At 42.4% G+C, this 22290-nt stretch overlaps 1 protein-coding gene across 1 annotated transcript in view; it reads right to left on the reverse strand.

The window, feature by feature from the left end:
- The window catches only part of Ppa2 (pyrophosphatase (inorganic) 2), a 62448-nt gene that overhangs the window by 17524 nt on the left and 22634 nt on the right, over positions 1-22290 (reverse strand). The window contains exons 6-7 of the mRNA XM_028760488.1: positions 17626-17712; positions 9069-9195 (exon numbers count right to left, since the gene is read on the reverse strand). Of these exons, the coding sequence (XP_028616321.1) occupies positions 9069-9195; positions 17626-17712 (214 nt within the window). The remainder of the gene's footprint in view (positions 1-9068; positions 9196-17625; positions 17713-22290) is intronic.

Consider the following 22290-nt stretch of genomic DNA (forward strand, 5'->3'; position numbering starts at 1 on the left):
TGTCAATAGATGAATGGATAAAGAAAATGTGGAATATTTACACAATGGAATATTGCTCAGCTGTTTAAAAAAGCATGAAATTTGCAGGTAAATGGAACTAGGGGGAAAAATCATCCTGAGTGAGGTAACCAAGACCCAAAATACATATATGGTATGTATTCACTTATACATGGATGCTAATTGTTAAGTCTTCATTAAGCAAGCTACAATCCACAGAACCACAGAAGTTAGTTATGCAGAGAGTAAGGGACTAGGTGGGAGGGAAGGCTCTCCCTACGAAGGGAAAATAAAATAGAGAGTCAAAATATCAAAGGATGGAGAAGAAAAAAGTCCGTAATATTAAGTAATGATCTGAAACAGAGGAAAGCAAAAAAAAGTTACCAAAGTTTTCCCCCTCCCCCTTCCTCTTTTTGAGATCGGGTATTTGTATGTAGCCCTAGCTGTCCTGAAACTCACAACGCAGAGCAAGCTACTCTCCAACTCTCAGACACTAAGCCACCTGAGTGTTGAGATTAACGGTGTGTGCCAACATGCCTACGATGTTTTGGAACAGCAATGTCTATCCTGTGCCACAACAGGTTAGAAGTATATGATCTGCTTTTTCATTTTGATTTTATAAGGACTTACAGCTAAGAGATTGCATGAATTTTAGAAGAGACTTTGACCTTTGGACGTTTAACATTGTTGAAACTGTTACAGACTATGGGGGCTTTTGAAGTTGGACTAAATGTATTTTGCAGTATGGTGTGGCTAGGTATGGTCTCCACAGACTCATGCGTTTGAACAAGCCTATGGCAGCCAGGGAGTGGAATGGGGTCATTGGAATATGTGTGGCCCATGGTAAGTGACACTATTAGATGTGTCTTTGATAGAGGAACTGCGTCACTCTGAGGGTGAGCTTTGAGGTCTCTATGCTTGAGCTCTGCCCAGTGTGGGAAGAGCCTCCTCCTGGCTGCCTGCAGATCAAGAAGTAGGACGCATGGCTCCTCCAGCATCAGGTCTGCCTGAATATTGCCATGCTTCCCGCCATGATGATAATGTACTGAAGCCAGTCCCAATTAAATATTGTCCTTTAGAAGAGCTACCTTGGTCATGGTGTCTCTTCACACCAGTGAAACCCTAAAATATTTTTCTATTAAACACACATTTACACTGAAGAACAGATACAAAATCAAATTTTAAACTAAAAAGATAGTGTTGGATAGTCCAGGATCTCCTGTACACATGCTAGACAGGCTCTCTCTACCAAAGACCTTTAGCTTAGACCCTTACTTTAGACCCTTACTTAATTACACACACACACACACACACACACACACACACACACACACATGTGTCATGGTGGTGCTTGTAGCACAGGCAGAGGACAACCAATAGGAGTTTCTCTTTCCATGTGGGCTACAAGGCTAAACGGTCATTAAGCTGTTGGGGAAGTGCCTTTAGCCCCGGGCTATCTCACTGGCCCCAGTTTAGTTCTTAGAATTGTTTCTCTATCATGTGTCTGAATGAAACAACCATTTTAAAAACACACTTAGAACACTTAGAACAAAGGATACACACACACACACACACACACACACACACACACACAAATACACGCACAGACATAAGTAAAGCAGATAAGATTTTCACTCAGCTCTGGTATTTGAACCTACTTGCCAGCAATTATGAACATTTCTGAACTGAGAATTTTACTTTGGGGAAAACAGAGATTGCTAAAGAAAAGAAGATTCTGACTGAATATCTTAGCACACCTCCTCAGGTAAACTACTCACAGTAAAGTAGATAATGTATAAGAAGAGAGAGAGAGACAAAACCAAACCAGGAAGGGAACAGCAACAAAGCAATGAAGCCGGCTAGAAATGAAGCCATCTAAGACCCAGTCTTACAGAAACAGAACAACAGCCCTGCGGCCCTGCATCTGTGGCTGTGTGAAGCCTTGGCACAAAATATTTCCCAGGCCTATATCTTGAAAAAAAAGCAGCTGACAGAAATCAATCCTAAGATGGCCCACGTAATCACCCACCATAGTAAATCCAGCTACAGTGGAGCACAGAGGCCTGTCCAGAGCCCCACCCACCCATATACCTTAGTTACATATTGCTCTGAAATATTAAGTAGCTACTATGAATATGTTCAAGGACCTTCAGGAACTATGCTCACAAAATGTAAATGCAAAGAAGTCGAAGCTGAGAAGCAGGAACTAAGTATAAAACAATAAAAATAAGGAAGAGAGTATCCAAAATGAAAACTCAGCTCTCAGAATGACCAACTTAGATATGGCGAAATAATGAATAATATATAACATATATAATACATAATATAAATAATAAGTAAAATAAATAAAAGCTAGAGGCCTATAGGACACAGCAGTAGAAATGACCTCGCGAGGGACAAAAACAGTTTATTTAATGAAAAGGGATTTAGTCATCTAGGAAATGGTAAAGTGACATAAAATGAGGGGTCACAAGGCTCAGAAGGAGTTAAGAGAATGAGTGGAAAACAGAAACAAAACAACAAAACCAAACCAACCAAACAAACAAATCAGCAGCATATAATCCCTTAAATGCAACAAGACCCAGCAAGCTCAGTACAGCACACGCAAGACAAACAGGGACAAAGGGACACTGCAGCAGAGCATAAGCAAGACGTGCTGGAATCCAGAAGCAAGAAGAATGCCTTTAAATTGATCTGAGAGAAAAAAAATCATTATTATTTTTTTTCCAAGACTAGGTTTTCTCTTTAGTACTGGCTATCCTGGAATTAGCTCTATAGACCAGGTTATCCTCAAACTCACAAAGATCTGCCTGCCCCTGCCACCCAAGTGCTGGGATTAAAGGGGTGGACCACCATGGTCCTGTAAAACAACAACACATTTAAAACACAAATGGCTACTGACTTATTAGAAACAGCAGAGAGAAAGAAACAGAAATAAAGAGACAGGGAAGAGGGGAGGAAGAGATATGTTTATAGAACTTAAGAAATACAAACTTTGAACTCAAAATACTATATCCAGTGAAACTATAGTTCCAAAATAAAGGAAAGTGTAATTTCAGATACATGAAGATGAAGACGGTGTGCACCATGGCCCTGGGCTATAAAGAAGTGCTGGCACATTCACACAGAAGGAAAATGAGGTCAGGATGGGGACTTGGACCTGGGGAATCTTCCGGAAGGGAGTGAGTGCCTATGGATATAGAAATGAAAGCTGTGTGAATACAAAACAATGCTTACATGTGTGCATGTGTGTGGAGTCTCTGAAACTTTACCAGGTATTATTTTAACTTGTTCTTTCATATGCTGTTGAAAGGCTCAACAGCGGCCTATAATGCTAAGCTTAGAATTACATCTGATTTAACGATCCTGTTCCTGAGTATTTCCTTATAGGAAATGAAAACATATTCCCACCAAAACTTCAATATTCATATCAACTCCAAATTGGGAATCCAAACGTCCACTCACCAATCAAACTACAGTGTACTGGGGCACACCACTGTCCACTCACCAATCAAACTACAGTGTACGGGGGCACACCACAGAGCTCCATCCAATGATGAAAGGGAACACACTCCTCTGCCCAGCATACGATTCTCCAGGACACGTACAAGAGCAAAAGGTCCTATTCTAAAGGCCGTGATTCACACCACAAGACACCCGCTAGCTCTCTGACCCCGGACCACTCTGATGCAAATTCCAGAGAAGGCTATTAGTCAGAAAGGAGAACAATGTTTACTCCAAGTTTAGGGTAGGAAGACGGGACTCACTGGCTATACACAGGCAAAGGGGAGTCTGTGGATGGCAGAAGCATTTGGTATCAGGACAAACATTGACAGTTGTCAGAACTCCTTAAACTCTGTATGAAAGTGCATTAAAGTGATGGCATGTCCGCATTCCGAGGGCTAGGGATGTAGCCCAGAAGTGTCCATTTGTTCACTTAGCATGTGCAAGGCCTGAGTTTGAGTCTTATGAAAAGGGTGTGGTAGTGCACATGATTCCAGCATTTGGGAGGTGGAGACCAGAGGATCAGAAGTTCAAGGTCACCAGCAGCTACATAGCAACCCTGAGGCTAGCTGTGGGTACAGGAGGCCCTGTCTCAAATTAGCAAAGTAAATGAAAGGCATACTCTTCAGGGGTTCACAATTTAGACAGGTGGACAGACACGGAAACAAATTACAAATATGTGAAATCAGATGTTTAACTGAATTAAGCAGAATGGTGGTTTTTGGGGGAAGGATTATGTGTGTCTTATAGAATCAAAGTCACTTGGAGAAGACATGACATTTAGACTGGCTCTTAAAAGTTAAGGAACATTTGAGTGATAGAGATGTATCTGCAAAGCCACCAACGTACAGAAGAGCCTGGCATTCACAGGAGGTGGAGGATGCCAGGTGACGAGGGAGCCCGGTTTACAGAGTAAATGTCAGGAAACAGTGGAAAGTATAAAATGACTTTTATCCAGGGAGAGAATCCAGATGTCTTTGTAAAGGATGAGTGTGGGGAGGTTTTCTACCATCCTTTAAAGTAATATTTTTCCTAAAATGTTTGGTAAACAATGAAGAAGATAAATTTTAGTTTCAGGATGCTGAGACCAGAAATGTTAGTATCACTTCAACTGAAAAGAAAGATATGGCTGTTTAAGGGAATGCAAAAGCAAGAAAAGATCCGAGATACCTCCGAGATTAAAGTGAGAAACTCGGTAATAGATTATATATTGGCAACTTAGCAATGACATGTAGCTATGATTAAAAAGGCACAAATATAAAAATAAAGTATATTTACACGACACTAAAGAAGTATAATCATTTAAAATGTCAAATTCCAAGTATTAACTGAATGTTTTTCTCCTGTTGAAATAAATTAAAATACTTCTATTTTGAAGATATTTTCAGATTTCACTCAAAATGTCCACTTTTGAAACACATATATATCCCCTGATGTATCAACTAAAAATTAAGATATTTGGTACGTACGCTGTGCTGGACAGTGCACAAAGGCATCACAGAATGTCGCTTTGAATCTTACCGCTCATTCTCACCATCTAGGAATCACCCGTACTTACACAGAGCATAGAAGGGAAAACCCTGTGGCTTTTATCTGAATTATTCACACCAAACCTTAACACAAGGAGAGGAAGGCATATATCCTACTGAGGAATTTTTATATTTAGACAAAATCTGTTAACAAGTATAATACCATCCTTTGCTTCTATTATGTAAAAGAAAGGCAGTTGGCGATAACCATACTGTGACACAGAGTGAGACGTGGGCCCTCTAAGCAAAACCCATGGGAAGCAAGAACATGGTCTCATATTCACAGATCACACCAGTCACTCCCTAATAGCCCTGCACCTTCTGAACCACAAGGAGGTTCCTACTCAGGTTATGACTTTCCTTAACTGTCCGTGCTTGTTCAGGACCTCGGAAGACTCTCAAGTCTCCAGGTTGGGCCATGCTCTGCCTAATGCGCAGGCGCTAGGGCGCACTGTCATCACTGCAGTGCGCCGTCAATGCACCACCATCGCTTCGTTCTCCGTGCTCCTCCCTGCCCTACAAATTCTGCTCTTACCAAGTCAAACCTACACTACAGAATATACTTACCACACAGAAACAGAAATCAAGACAATATTCTGTAAGACTCTGTATAAATCTAGAAAGGAGCAATCTCAAATAGAGTAAATAGATTTTTTTTCTAAAATATATTCATTACTAGCTAATAAGATACTTTGCCTGGACTCCCCCCCAATTAAAACTATTCCCTGGCCCTGTATAAAGAAATTTAAATACTTTCCTAGTGTAATTTTATTTGAAGCGTATTGCAAAAAGTGGCTACAAGGACAGACGGGCATGGTGCCCAAACTGCCTCATAACCTCCAGTTCTAACACTTAAGAGCCTCCCTAAGACAGATAAAAAGGGTGCTGTGCTCCCAAGACATCTGGTTCACGATCCCATGGCTGGATCTGTCATTCTGAAATGTGGGCAGGTGTGGAATCTCTCCAGCAAATACCATCAGTGTGTGTGACTGCTATACTGCTAATAATTACGGCAACAAAGTTTCCTTTAGCAATGACCCTGAAGATTGCTGTTTGTTTACAGAGGAAGGCAGGTAAAAGGTATTGCTAAGAAAGGAACATAGAATCCTCCAGTCTGGGGCCAAGGATAGGAGGGCAACCCACAACTCAACTGTAGAATGGCTCTAGGGCTTGAGGGGAGTATATGACTTTGCCAAGCAAACGGGAATATTTTAGAACTTATACCTCCCCATGTTACTGTGTCATAGGAATATGACTACAGCCCTAAAACCTACAGGGGTCAAGATTAAAAAACGAAGCAAGAGACTCCCAGTAATTAGTTCCTAATGAGATACCACACCCTCTCCCCACACCCAAGCCTCTATCTAAACCATTAATGAGATCAAAGGACAGACATCAAAGGAACTACCCTCTCTCTAGCAGACTTCTAATTACTACAGTTCATTACTGCCTCTGGGAAAATGGTCTCCACTCCCGAAAAGTTACAAAAACACTGGACTAACTTGATGCCTTAGAAGAGCAAGGGGTGAGATCTTTGTCTGGAACCAGACTGGCTTTGAAGGGCTGAGGTTTTATTTTGTTACTTTATTAACTGTCTCCTTCCCTTAGCATCTTAAACAAGGGAGAGGGGGAGAGCACATCTTGATGGAAGTTGTATAATGACAAAACAGGTAACTCTGGACGCGCCTGGCATTGTTCCTAGACACAAGGCAATGTGCTGTATACGCTAGAGCTCTAGGAATGCAAGAGTCATGATCTGTCTGTCCCTTCGGCTGTCTGTACCTTCTGAGCCCAAGAGAGAACACTACTGTCCCCTAACAGTCTGCGTCTGGCTACAGCAGTCAGCAGAGACATTCTGCCTTAGGACTGCGATTAAATCCTGTCCCTCGTACCTCCCTCCCTCCACTCCTCCCTCCCCACCTCATCACCCCTCCCTTGACTTTGTTTTCTAATGACAATATTAAATTATACTCTGGGAAGAAGAGTATATGACAGACAAGCACATGATAATTTGGTTATTTTTTAAATGGTAGGGACACTAGACATGTTTACACATACGAAGTGAAATTATAGCCAAACTGACACACTTTCTACGTGTTCATTCCTGTCCTGGAAGACAAAAAAAAGAACATATGAAGTCTATTTAATGTTTACATTTTCGTAATTGAACTTTGGAATTCTACACATTTGAAACACTTAAAACCTCTGGTAACTAACTTTAGGACAATTTGATGCTGGCCTTTGAAAAGGTTCCAACCTCCTAACGTAAAATAAGTTCCTCATAGCTAGCTCAGTTTATGTAATGTACTCATCCCAGATGTTCTAAAATCAATGTCATTGTTCTGATTTTAAGCTTTGGTTTGTAAGCTTTCATTTAAAAGTATAAAATCACTTGAGAGGCAACAGTTTTACCGGACATAGGACAGTAGTTTTCATTTAGCTAAAGACAAAACCAGAAGAAACAGCTGCCAAGTTTCCAGATCCCCACGTCTCGCCCCACTAAGGTCCCCAGGCAGTTAATCAAACCGAAGAGGAGTGGCAGGAGCCCACGTACTCCAATTTTCTTAAAAAGCTTGAGCTTGGTTATTTTTTAACCCAGCACTATTATCTCTAATGACCCAGCCATCTCCAGTACAATTAGGTACCCGGGAGTCTTATTATTAACCCTTTCAGACCATTAGGGTACCATTACGAAGCATTAAGGACTAGAAACTACTTACAGTTGATTAAATGGTCCCAGTGCTTCCCAAGTGTTAATGAGCCAAAAGGGGGGGTGGGGGCTGGGCAATCTTCTAACTGGGTATTTCATTTCAAACTTTATTTAGCTTTTAAAAGAGTTCAGCATCCAATATAGTTATAGAATGAGAAACTTGGTAGTAATGTTGATTTTTAAAAATGTTTTGAGACAAGCTCCCACTGTGTAGTCCATGTTGTCCTGAACTACTCATGGTGATCCTCCTGTGTCAGCCAGTCCAGTGTTGGTTTTATAGATGTAAACTACTACTCCCAGCTACTAATGAAAAACCTACAGGTATGTCTCTATTAATACAGTAAAAGATGTGTGTAAGTAAATATACCGTGGTCAGGATGTGGCCTACTTTAAATTGTTCTGAACATGCATGTTCATTGCTCTTTTGTTCACAATTGCTAGGAAACAGAATTAACCTAGACGGTCATCATTAGATTAGTGAGTAAGAAAACGAGGTAACTGGACACAAAAGGCCATTGCTCAGCTGTATGAAAAGTAAGATTATGAAATATGCATGTAAATACTAGAACAGGAATGCTAGAACTGGAAAATACTATCCTTAGTCAGGTCACCCAGATCAGAACACAACTCTGCACGTTCTCTCTCAAGTGGAGATCCTGTCTGCCAAGGTTTGGTTTTGTGTGTTTAACCCGGAGCACAGCTTTTTGCTGGTATGGCTGCTTTGACATCACCACACTCCTGTAAAGATCCCTCACCCATGCTCAGAAAGAGGCTGCTAAATTCACTGCTTCCCTAAGGTAGCCTCTGGTGGAATGTACTTAGGTTTGGTGCAGGTTCCCTAAGAGGAGGGAGTAGATGTCTGCTTACATCCACCCTCCCCAACCCCAGGGAAAGAGCTAGGAAGTCCTCCTTGTCTTTCTAAGTACCATCTCAAGTCACAGAAACCACACAGATTAAGAACTAGCTGCTTGCAGAACAAAGGTGCTATCTATGCAGAACTAAGGAGGAGGAAGCCAGGAGACAGGAAGACTGAAGTAAGGGAGGGGCGGGGAGGGTAAGACAGAAAGTAGAAACACACAGTACTAACTTCTTGTATCCACACAAAGTATCATTTGTCTGTCTCCAATTTTTCTTTTACCTTCCTCATTCTAGGAAGATGACATAACTCACAAAACAATACATTAGGCTAATCTCTGTGGACTATAGAAGGAGAGTTTTAAAACTCTGCTTAACCCCTAAATACATGTTCCATGACTCCCCTTTGAGTTCTAAGAATCCTAACAACACACTGATTTACTTCTGGGTTTTTGGGGAAGGTCCAGACTTACCATGAAATTTTTCAGCCTCAGGATCATTCACATTGATCGCAATTATTTTCCAATCTGTTTCACTCTGATCGATAAGTGCCAGAGTCCCAAGGATCTTCACATGGACCACGTCTCCACGGGAAAGAACCTTTCACAGAGAAAAGGCCCGTCATTTGCAAGTCTTGGGAAGGATTAACCATAAAACCACACTCACAGGACAGAAACATATGTAGTTCCAGTAAATATAAACCATGTAGAAACGGTCAGAAAGCTTGTCTGGCAGTCTCTTTTCCAGGAACGGGCATCTCAAAGTTTCTACTTTCACCCATAAAAGAATTGCCAATTAAGAAAACAAAACAATCAAATAAACAGAAACCTTTATGTCCTTCTAGAGAACCAGACATTAAACAACTAGCAGTGTAAAATCATGACTCCAGAAGGAAACTATCCATGGAGGAAGTCCCTGCAATTGTCTGGCTTTTATACCCAGCACATCTGTGGAGCACAGGCCCCGGAAGCCAGCAGGTGTCCTCAGTCCTCCACTTCTTACCCATGAGCATGCACATACGTGTGGTGCACACACATACACAATAAATAAATGAAGAAAGAAATGGGATACAATTTAAAAAGAACAACAACAACAACCCCCACCACAGGGAGGATAAGGCAGCAGCTACAATTCATGTGTAACAGTCTGGAGACAAGATTTTACTCCAGAAATACACACAGTGTAATAGAGGCTGAAAGTGGGATTAAATCAGTCCTCAAGAAAAGGTTACTTCACACCAGCCCCAACAAGTGCTGTGTTTTTATGCCTGAGAACACTGAAAACTGTCTTAAGAAGGTGACACACAGTGGAATGATTGTTACTGCCACACAGAGACAGAACAGGTTCAAAGAATGCTGAGAAGTGAGGTTAGGGTAAACTAAGTAAGAAGCTGGGCCAGGAGATGGTTCAGTAGCCCACACTTGCTGTGTAAGCATGAGGACCTCAGTTTGATTCCCAGGACTCTGGTTAAAAGCTGGGTGTAGTGCTTGTGACCCCAATGCTGGGAATCAGAAGCAAGGTGAGACCCTGAGTCTCTGATCACCAGCTCAGCCAAACAGGCAAGAGCCAATGGTCCATGAGAAATCCTGCCTCAAAAAACCAAAGTGGATGGGACGTGAGCAGGAATGCCACCAGAGGCTAAGTTCTGTCTCCATATCATGTAACATAAATATATATGTCCTCTCCCATGTACATACACAGGTACATACATACACTACACCAGAAGTTGACTTTGATGGTCCACAGCTTGACAAAGTGATCTCAGTACCCTCAGGCTGTCAATGCCTGGATGCCTTTTATATCGTTTTTATTTATTTTTAAAAATTATTTTACTTATTTACATTCTAGTCATTGCCTCCACCAGGTCCCCCTTCCACAATTTCTCATCCCATTCCTCCTCCCCCTTGCCTCCGAGAAGGTGCTCTCTCCTCATCAGATCTTCCCTTCCCTGGGGCCTCAAGTCTCTTAAGGATTAAACACATCTTCTCCCACTGAGGCCAGATCAGGTAGACCTCTGCTATGGGCCTCGGACCTGCCCATGTATGCTCCTGGTTGGTGGCTCAGCCTCTAGGAGCTCCCTGGGGTCTGGGGTAGTTGAGGCTGCTGGTCTTCCTATGGGGTCTCTCTCCCTTTCAGGTTTAATCCTTTCCCTAAGTCAACCACAGGAGTCCCTGACTTCACTCAAATGGTTGGGTGTAAGTATCTGCATCTGTCTCAATCAACTGCTGGTTGGGACTCTCAGAGGACAGCCATACCAGGCTCCCATCTGTAAGCACATCATAGCATCAGTAATAGTGTCAGGCTTTGGTGCCCTGCCCCCATGAGATGGATCCCAAGTTGGGCCATCATTGGACCTCCTTTCCTTCAGTCTCCTCTCTATTTTTAGAGAAGTTCTTTTAGACAAGAACAATTCTAAGTCAAGAATTTTGGCTGTGGGTTAGTAACCCTATTCCTCCACTTGAGGGCCTGTCTATCTACTGAAAGTGGAGTCTTCAGATTCTGTCAATGTTGAGTATTTTGGCTAAGGTCACTCCCAGTGAGTCTTGAGAGTGTCTTTCTTCTCAGGTCACTGGTACTTTCTAGAGAGTTCTCCTACCTCCCACCCCCGAGGCTGCTTATTTCCACTCATTCTCTTGGCCCTCTGGGCTTCTCTCCTTCTCCCTGCCCCCTATATCTGATCCTGCTGCCCTTCCCCCACTTTCCTTTCCCCCTTCCCTCTCCCATCCAGGTCCCCCCTCCCTCTGCCTCCCATAGTTATTTCCTTCCCCCTAAGGTGAAGATTGAAGCCTTCTCACTTGGCCATTTCTGCTCTATTCTTTTATTTTTAAAAGTTTAATTGGCTACTGAACTCCTCTATAAGCTTACACTATAAACATGTTTCAGGAGACAAATCTCCTTGTGATTAAAAATGGAGCTTTCCATTAAAAAAAAATAAGGTGTGTAAAACCAAGTCATTTGCAGGCATTCAAAGTGTTTAGAGAAAGAAAATGATACTAAACCATAAAATCAAGTAATTCCATTCAAAACACTTGTAAAATGACTCTCAAGCCTTAACCTAAGTGTACATGAAGTGATTACCACGCAAGCAGATATGTGTTTGACTGTATCAATGGGACTGAAACCTCATCTTTGGAGCAGAAACAATTACATGAGGGTCTCCAGTGGCTAGTCTATCATCTATTAAACTCTTGGTCCTCAAAGTCCAAAAGGAAGATGTAGAGATACTTATACAAGATAGGGGTGATATTTGCAATGTGGAGTATGCCTACTCTCAAACCTAAAGTACCTCACAGGGCAAATTTGCAGCTAATGGGCAAGGCTAACATTTCAGGCTGGGTCACAGAGTGTTCGCTGACAGTGATTCTCCATTCTAAAGAGGGTGTGGACAAACAAGATCTAGAGAACAGAAATAGGCAGAAGAATCTAGAACTGTCAGGAGAAGCAATTACAGAATCTAGAGTACAAACCCTTGAGGAAAAGGCTTCATTCAGAAGAGCATGGTACAAGGGACCAAAGGAATTGTACAGTCTTCATAAAACAAAACATCTTGAGTTTGAAGTTTCTGTGTAATTGTCATTGAAAAGCGGCCATGTTGGGTAACTCAGAGATACACTGACCGAGCTGCTTTCAACCAGAGGCAGTCTTGACCTCTAGGAGATATCGGCTGTCTGGAGACATTTTTGGCTTATTAGCATCTCAGCGGAAGAGTTGAGGGATGCTCCAGAGACACTGCTCTGACAAAGATTTAGCCACCTCAAACACCAGCCTCAATACAGAAGCAGGAAGCAGGGAAGTTCTCAAGAATTTCCATTCTCAATTGCTTTGTTTTCTTACTCACAAGACCTATTTTCCAACAACATAACAGTGAGTCTGTTTTGTAGACTGTTAAGGAGAGCAGGAAGCAAGTTGAGCCAATTGTCAGGTTTTGTCAGATGAAATAGCCTTTGATCTCAGAGTAACACTGAGAGAGAAGGAGCCTTATTTCAAATGAAGCATTGCTTGGCTGTAATACCCTCAACAGAGGAGGAAACTCAAACCCAAAACTGTAAAGGGTGCTTAGAACAAATGGTAAAATCTGTATAAAGCTGCCACACTCCAGTAAAAATCAAGCCAATAAGTTTATGCTGACCGTATGTGCAGTCTTCTCATGAAGGAGAGATGAATATTCATGTTCTCTCAAGAAATTCACAATGTTAAACATTTCTGTCTGTGGCCCTCAGTCTACTATCAACTGACAGGCTCCTGTTTCTTTCCTTCACTCAGTAGCTATGTATGTTCAAAGACTTCCCACCGCCATTTTTCTTATAGCTCATTTAGGACACTCCTTAGACACTGCTTCGTTCAAAGGAGACTGTATTTACTTCTCATTTAGTAAGTTCTGCCATGGCTCATGCTGACTGGAGGAATTAGTTCCTCTAGTTGACAGAGGACATCGACTGTCCCAGCAGGGCTGTCACTCTATCCTTGCGGTGACCACTTCTGCTGGAGCAAACACTATTCAGTTTGTAAACTAGGTTGAGATTCTGAAAGGAAGATCATAACTTTGTCCCCAAGTTTCAGGTATACCCAGCAAGTCTTTTCTAGCTCTTGTGGGGAAATTTCAAAAGGCAGGATCTTTAGTCATAAATGTTGGGTTGAATTTGTTCTCCACAATCCTAAGAGATGACTTGAAGCAAATTATTCCACACAATCTTGTAGGTTTCAGTTTCTCACCAGTAAAGTGAAGATCATATCTTACGTCCCCATGCTGCAGTTCATATATGTACTTCTCCAAAAGGTTTCTACAGGGAGTATTATCCCCTCTAGGATCTACATGGATTTCTTAAAATAGTCATACCAAATGCATGGTCTCAGGAGCCTGGAATAATCAACTATAAGAAGAGTCTTTAAACCTATGTTACATACTGATTCCACCCTAGCGGGAACAAACTTCAACCAGGCCCAGTTAACAAAAGAGAATAATGGTAAGTAACAGTGTCAAAGTGTGTGCAACAGTGTGAACAAGTTTTCTATTCTTGTGGACTGTCTTAGGTAGAGTTTTACTGCAGACACCATGACCAAGGAAGGCAGCTCTTAAAGGACAACATTTCATTGGAGCTGGCTTACAGGTTCAGAGGTTCAATCCATTATCAAGGCAGGAACATGTCAGTGCACAGGCAGGCATGGTGTAGGAGGAGCTGAGAGGGTCTACATCCTCATCTGAAGGCCTCTAAGAGAAGACTGGCTTCCAGACAGCTAGGATGAGGGTCTTAGCCTACACCAGCAATGACACACCTACTCCAACAGGGCCACACCTACTCCAAAAAGGCCACACCTCCAAATACTGACATTCTCTGGGTCAACCATATACAAACCATCACATGGACCAAGAAATCTTGAATGGGTGAATTTTCTGCCTAGGGTTTAAATAGTAGGCAGGCCTATAATATTGTAAGTTCTAGAATAATCTAGCAAAATATAACAATATTAATATATTCTTCAATAATTATATACTACACACTTACTATATACCACATTTTACATTTATGTAAAATGTAAAAAAAAATGCTTTCAATAATAATTATACACTTGGGAGGCAAGATCTCTGTGAGTTCCAGGCCAACCTTGTCCACATAGCTAGTTGCAGGACATCCAAGGCTATACAAAGAAACTCTGTCTCAAAAAAACAAATATACAGAAAACACACAAAAATCCACATTAAATTTTCTTAGTATTCTTGACTTTCAGATAAGTGTGACTGTGCCATGTCAACTTATGTCAAATGTTGTTAACATTTATTTCCAGTTCCAATCTCACTAATTACATGTTCATTGTCACACTGACATGGGTGAAAATAAGATGCCTTTAATATTTTTATTCATACCAGTTAAGTTGACTGAATATTTTGTACTAAATATGAATTGACTACCCCCCACAAGTTATATTCCAAGAACAAGAAAAAAAATTTAAAACATAATCTTTTCAGCAATGAAATTTTACTTAGTGATTTTCACTTGTTATGAAATAAGAAACGGGCAGGAAACCAAGGAGCTCGGCATAGAATCTCGGCATAGGAGGTATTCATTACAATGATTAATCATTTCTTTTTCTGTAGCCTATTTAATATTATATACATCTCTTTATCGCTCTTAGAAGAAAACATTTTTTAAAAGATAAATTCGGAGCTGGGCGGTGGTGGCACATGCCTTTAATCCCAGCACTTGGGAGGCAGAGGCAGGCAGATTTCTGAGTTCGAGGCCAGCCTGGTCTACAGAGTGAGTTCCAGGACAGCCAGGACTACACAGAGAAACCCTGTCTCGAAAAACCAAAAAAAAAGATAAATTCGGAAAACTACACCTTAAATTTGAAAAAAAAAAGTCAATACTTCATTCATATTTTTTGTTGAATTCATGTGCCAGGCAAGAATAACAGTAACAGACACATGAATTCTGACAAATCTGTGTATAAAGTCAGAATTTCGAGGCAGACAGGATCTCTCACCTCACAAAAGGAGTAGGAATAGGATGACGAATGAGAAGAGGGAGAGATGCCAGAACGGAAAGTAGAAAATCAAGGCATGAAAAAGCAACAAACGACACTGACAATTAAGAGGCGACAAGCAGGAATCAGAATGACGGACACTGGAAACAAGGAGAGAATCGAGAATCCTAAGGAAACAGATAGACGCCGCCTGAAGATGAAAACGTCAGTTTCTAACAACTGACTTCAACTAAGTCAGAAGACGGTAACAACTAGCAAATTCCACTTGGCATTCTTTAAATTAAGCATATTCTCCATGCCAGGCACTGAGCCCAGGAGTGAGGACAGATGCAGTGGACCTTCCTGTCCTCAGAGTTTAACTACCTCAAAAAACGTGGAGATCTGGACCCCTGCTTGTATTCAGTACTGCGCATGTGCCTAGCAAAGGACTGCAACTGAAGCCGGTGGATCCGCGACTGCCCAGGGCAGTGAGTTTTTAGCTCAACAAAGAAAAGAAGGCGCAGTGGGAAAGCACAACTCTCTCCATAAAGAGGATGACTGAAGGCCGGTTCAGATGGACTAGAGCTGGCGGGCAGTGTGCATACAAGAACGTCAGGAGAGGCTGTACCAAAAGGGGTAAGGCAGCCGAGTTTGGCGCAATAAAAACTCAGTGAGGAAACAGGACAGTAGAAGGAGTACGTCAAGTGAGACATTACCATCAAACTAGATGAAGCTACTGCAGCGGGAAGGGAAAGAATTGGTTTTGAAAGCTCTTTGGGACACAAAATCAATATTGGGTCATTAGCTGGGTGAAGAGAAGCAAACTGTCAGGATGACGCCTGCTTCTGGTGGAATAGTGGAGCTGAGAAAGGAAGGGGCCATGTCTTCAGGCAGCATCTCTTCTATTTATTCACTATGCCTTTGTGGCTCACCTTTTGTTTTGCTTTGTCTCGATATTAAAAAATACCGAGAGCTGTGAATTTAAAAAAGGAAAAAGCGAATACAACTTGGAACACAAGCTGGAGAGGCCCAGGAGACATCAGAATCTAGAACGCTGAACGCAAGGAGATGAGCTGAAGTCGTCAATTCAAGAGCAAAACCTGGGGTCCTTGGAAGGAGGATAGGGGTTGACAAGGGCTCACCCTCCTGCTCCCCTGGGCTGAGTGGGCAGAAGGAAAGTTTGCAACAAAAACCACCGGGAGGGAGCCAGAGTACTCGGAGGGAAAGTAAACTTCTGTGATATAATCTAAGTCCCATGCAAGACCTCCTGAGCCTCAAAGGAAGAAGGGGACTGCTCTGTTCGGTAGTGAGCACTGAAGGAAACCCACTGCCTCTGCAGTGCTGTCTGGGGCCCAGGGAGGGTGGTGTGTTTAAAATGATGTCGGGAGGGAAGATGGAACCTTTTCACAACGGAGTGACAATTGAAAGAGAAGGAAGAGACGGAGGGGTACTGACAGCTCTTCTTACCTGGCTCTGTGTAGAGGTAAGGGAGGCTGCATGTGAGAAGAAGCCAAAGATGAAAGAGGAGTTGCTGATACTACAGAGAAAGAAGAAGAAAACGCCACTTAGAGGCAGGAAGTGTGGAAATCTTGAACACAGGTATGGGGGGGGCACACTTGACCTCAAAGATGAGAGGCTCTCCTGAGAACACAAACCACATAGGAGGAGCACAGAGCAACAATAAACAACAAGAGAACATGCTGTAGAAACAGAGGAGCCGGAGAGACAGAAGATTTGATGGGCTGTAGGAGCCCATAGGCCTGCGGACTACGACTTCGTTTTTCTCCACAGGACTCGGCAGCCTGGAAGCAAATAGATAAAGAGGAGGGTTTCTGTTCTGTTTGTCGTGTGCGTGTGTGTGCGTGTGCGTGTGCTTGCACATTTGTATACACTTGTGAGTGCAGGGACACATGGGTGAGGTCAGAGGACAAACTCCAGTGTCATTCCTTGGGCTCCTCTTGCTTTCATTTGAGATAGGGTCTCTCAACTGCCTGGAACTTCACCAAGCAGACCCGGCTATTTGGTCACCAAGTTCTGGGTATCTGCTTGTCTTTGCCTCCCCAGAACTGGCATTTCAGGTGTGTGTCAGCATCCTTAGCTCTGCCCCCGGGTCCTAAGGACCACACTTTTCAGGCAAGCATCCTACCAGGAAGCCACGCCCAGCTCCAGCAGTTGCTTTTCGTCAGTACTGAAGTCTCTGTCTAGACAGCAGCAAAGGATCTGAAGACAGAGCTTGGCGAGCTTCCAATAAAGGGTCAGACGGTGGATGCTTTAGGCTTTACAGTCCCTGCTACAAGTCCTCAGCTCAGCTGCTGTGATGTGAGTACCCTGGACAAGGCGCACACGGATGCAGCTGTGTCACGTATGTTATCAGAACCAGGCGGTAGCTGGACTTCACCTGCTGTGGTTTACCAAGCCGGACTTAGGGAAGGGAAGTAAAGAGATAGCAGTCTGAGTATCAGAGAAATGAGCATGCCCAGACTTTGAAGAATGGGAGAGCTGGAGGCCAAAATGAAATTTTATGACAGGAATAAACCAGAACACGTGAGGCTTAACATCTGGAAGACAAACCTTTGAGCCTATTTCACAAACATCAATGGGATCGTTGTCTCCACAGCAGTCTGTGCTCTTATCTCTCAGATGAGGGTCTTCCCAGGTCTAAGGAACGAGACAGAGACACAAGTGAGGCGGGAATGTAGGTGAACACTCACCGCAGTACAGCCCAATCTGTCCACGTGACCGCGAGGCTTTAGAGCTAGCCACGATCCAAAGGAAAAACAATCTGAGGTTACTCGGGCTCTGGCTAGCATGGCAGCACACCCCCCAAGCATCACAATAATTAAAACAGATTTACAGCCATTCCTCCCTCTGTTTCTAATCTGTCTGGGTAATCACATCTGAAAGTGGGTGGTATTTCCAGAAGATTCATCTTCTAAGCTCAGTCAGTGGCTAAAGTTACATTCACAAATCTCAGAGTTGTAGTCTGCCTGTCTCCTGACTGTCTTATCTGTGGCTCGTGTCACTCACTGCCCATCTAACACGGTGGCAGCCTCTAGTCTCGCTTTTCACATCCAAAATGAACTTCTTATTGGTTAAATGTCTCCTACTGCCAGAAACTGTGTTCCCTCCAAAAACAAAGGACAAGGCATTATTTACTACAGGAAAGAAAACACGTCTGTCTCATTTCCCTCCCTTAAAACCTTCTCTACCTCTGTCACTAAATTTCAAGATCCTGACAAAATCATGCAAATAAGTCAATTCTTCTAGTCTACTGGGAAGACGATGACCCGTTGGCTACAAAATATATGTTACAGTTTTGGAGATGAATAATGTAATGGGAATTTGCTATCAATTTAAAATCTCTCTTAGGCATTATCTCTTCCCAGAAGCTTCACAACTGCTTGACTCTGAATCAAACTACAGAAATTGACTAAAATGATTTGCCTTAAGTTGACATTAGAAGGAATGAGAAGCTGTCATCTCAAGATTCAGCCACTGCTATTACCCTGGCATTTACATTATCCAGTATACTTTCTCTATTTTATGCAACTAAAATGTGTACTTATTTACTGGCAACCCTAGAAAAACTGCAGTATGTTCCTTTCAGTCTAGATTATAATACATCTACATATCCATCTTTACTTAAAAACAACAACAACAAAATAAACAGGTCCAGCAAGAGTTCCCCAATACTATTACAACTAAAAACCTACAAGAATAACAACCAATATAATTGTTAACCTTACGTACTGGCTACAGGTGACAGATTCTAACACACACACACACACACACACACACACACACACACAGTAAGGAATAAATTATTACTCAGCCCGTTGTACAAATAAAGTGTAACTGTTTACAGTGGTCTGAGTAGCAGAGACAGGATTAGAACCCATCATGTGACTCGGACTCATGATGCTGGGATTTCAGTAACATCAGCAAACTCCATCTCGTGGTCACCTCTTTGACAAGCCTTTCCTTGTCTGTGTGCACTTTCCTGAGATCGCTGTTCTTTCCTAGACTTGACACTGCAGCTGCTTTCCCACGCCGACTACTAGGCATCCTCATCTACTCGCAAGGCTGGAATAAGGCAGGCTCAGTAACCAAGAGAGTGCCGTTAATAAACGGTGCAAAAGTTGTCTCGGTGTGCAAGAAAACCACATGGGACCCAACTGGAATTGAGCATCTAGATCATAAAGCTAGGAACGTCAATGAGTGTGCTCTTTCCTGAGGCAGGAATGCCACTTGCAGATGAACCAGTCCTGCCTCAGCCACAAGGACTTTTACTAAACATCTAGTCCTCAGTTTCCTCAACTGTATAAGGAAAGACACAAGCAATATGAGTAAGGTCTGGGCACATCCCAGCCTTGTCTCGATTGTCAGTGTTCACTCATAATCTCCAACCTTATCACCGGTGAACAGAGAGCTAACTTAGCCTACATAAAGCAACATTAATTTTGACACGCTCTCTCCATATACTGTGCTTTTGCTTGTGAGCTGAGCCTATAACAGCTGAGCCATCTCTACAGTCTGTGTCCCTTATATTGAAACAAAACTGTGTTCTCATAACACGTACGCAATATGGCTTTGGAGATTTTTTTTTCTCACTTTTAAGATTTACTCTTGTTTTATGTGTATGGACGCTTGCTTGCATGTATATATGTGTACCACACATGTGCCTGGTGCCCGTAGAGGCCAGAAAAGGGAGTTGGATCCCCGAGAACTGGAGTTACAGATGACTGTGAGCCATCATGTGCCTACTGGGAACTGAATCTGGGTCCACTGCAAAAGTAACATCGCTCCTAACCACCAGCCATGTCTACAGCCCATTGGTGAATTTTTCTGCTTCTTGACTGGCTGACTGAACTCACTCTCACAATCTCACTCTCAATAGTATCTGTCAGTTTAGTTCCTCATGATGAGGAACTAGCAATACAATGAGATCATCTTAAGCCATTCGGTACTGTTAATTTTAGGGCCATTTATTCATGATTTTCTGTTCCAGCAAAACCCAACCAACCCCAAAGCACAGACTGGTCCCTTCCCTACCTCAGCCTTTCACGCTTTACATCTACAGGCTTAGGTTCTATTATAAAGGGATTTACATTAAACACCATCACTTTTAATTTGAAAACAGTGTAATTTCAACTGGCGAGGAAACTTAGAACAATGTAAAACTTTGAGAATGCCCTCTAGTGGAAGTTTAGGTGCATAACAGGGCAAAAGGAAAAAAGTCTCAGCCCAATGAAGGAGTATGAGGAGGGGCACATTCAAACTGTTCTTGAGGAGAAGGGCAAACAGGACAAAGGGGGCTAAAGACACAAGCAATTTAAGGGAGAAAAATAAATATGAATGATTTATACATGTAAGAAAAGTAATTGATTTGAGAACCACAAATTAGAACTGCATTCAAACACTATTTTGAAGAATTTAGAGATCTATTAACTCAAAATAATATGACATCGGTGACCTGGAACCTATATTATATAATGCTGGTAAGAATGTAAACTGTTACAATTTCTTGTATGAATCATTTGAGAATATTTAGTAAAGCAGAATGGGTATATAACTCACAACTTGATTCATAAATGTCTATCTAGTAGATAATCTAAAAAATAAAAGTCTTAGCATGGAAACAAGAAAACATTTTTTAAAAGCCACAAATAATCTATAAGAAATGAGAATACATCTATGAACATGAAATCAGAATACATATTGGTATGGCCTAAAACAAGATCCTAGCTTTGTACAGGAACTGGAAATCATTACCTTACAGTCTGTATTAACCAATATGCTTTCATAACCATGCTCTGGCCAGTAGGTCTCTTTGAAAATCATTGAAAAAGACACAGCAGCACACACACACACAGGCAGACACAGCAGCACACACACACACAGGCAGACACAGCAGCACACACACAGGCGGACACAGCAGCACACAAGTGGACACAGCAGCACACACACAGGCAGACACAGCAGTACACACACAGGAGGACACAGCAGCACACACACAGGCGGACACAGCAGCACACAAGTGGACACAGCAGCACACACACAGGTGGACACAGCAGCACACACACAGGTGGACACAGCAGCACACACACAGGCAGACACAGCAGTACAAAAGTGGACACAGCAGCACACACACAGGCGGATACAGCAGCACACACACAGGTGGTATTGACAGCTTCTTGCTGATCATCTAGGTTCTTAACACCAGACTGGACTGGGAGCTACCCATCCCCATCTGCAGGCTCCCAGGCCCCACCCCAACCCCAAGCTTCACCTGGATAGAGTCTATCAACTTTATCATAATCAGCTAACATCAGTGGCAATAGCCTCGCTGCAGAGCTAACAGGCTCAGCCCTGCCCAGAACACATCCTATTACAATAGCTTTCTGGGTAGGACTCATGATCAGATGAATAAACAGGCCCAGAGAGATTTAGTCTCTTGTCTCAGGCTCTAAATCCAACCAAAAACAATATCTAATCTGTGTGGTCAATGACTCAAATTGATAAGGAAGGTTAAAATAATAAACACGTCGACATTGTATTCAGACTGAAGGCTTAATTTTAAAGTGAAACTAATTCTTTAATATTCTCCAGACAAGTCTTCTAAATATGCACTCAGATAAAGGGAATGCTGGAGCAACCCTGTTAATTGTGGGTAAACTTCAGTTAAACGTAAGTGCCCTGAGAAGAGAAAGATGATGATTACGCCAGGCCGACTTACAGGCAGAGGAAAGCACTGTGTGGGAGAGAAGACAGAAAGCCTACGATAATGACGTCATATTGATGGGTCACAACCTCATCAATAAGATTTCTACTTAGAGTTCTGCTGCTTACATATCCCTCCAAGCAGTTGGCTTGGTAACTCTTCTCAATGAACTTCTTGCTTGACCGAGACAAAATGGGAGCAACCAAATAGACTTCATATCTGTCTGTGTGTGTCTATGAAGCAAACACACCCTCAGTGAAGTCACCGACTTAGTCATTCTCTAAGATGTTTACTATTATGCACAGTGTGACATTCCTGTAATCCTTGCACCTGGCCAGCATCACGACACAAGCACACACAAAATAACTGATCACCAATTCAGTGTGCCAAGAAGCAAATTGGTCCATTGAAATAAGCTACCAACAAAACAACCCTGAGCTAATGACATCTGTATTCTAACTTCCAAGAAACTAGCAGTAAACAAGACAAATTACGTAGTCAATTATAATTTGGTG

This window comes from Grammomys surdaster, unplaced genomic scaffold, assembly GCF_004785775.1.
Source record: "Grammomys surdaster isolate TR1022 unplaced genomic scaffold, NIH_TR_1.0 126531, whole genome shotgun sequence".
Lineage (NCBI taxonomy): Eukaryota > Metazoa > Chordata > Mammalia > Rodentia > Muridae > Grammomys > Grammomys surdaster.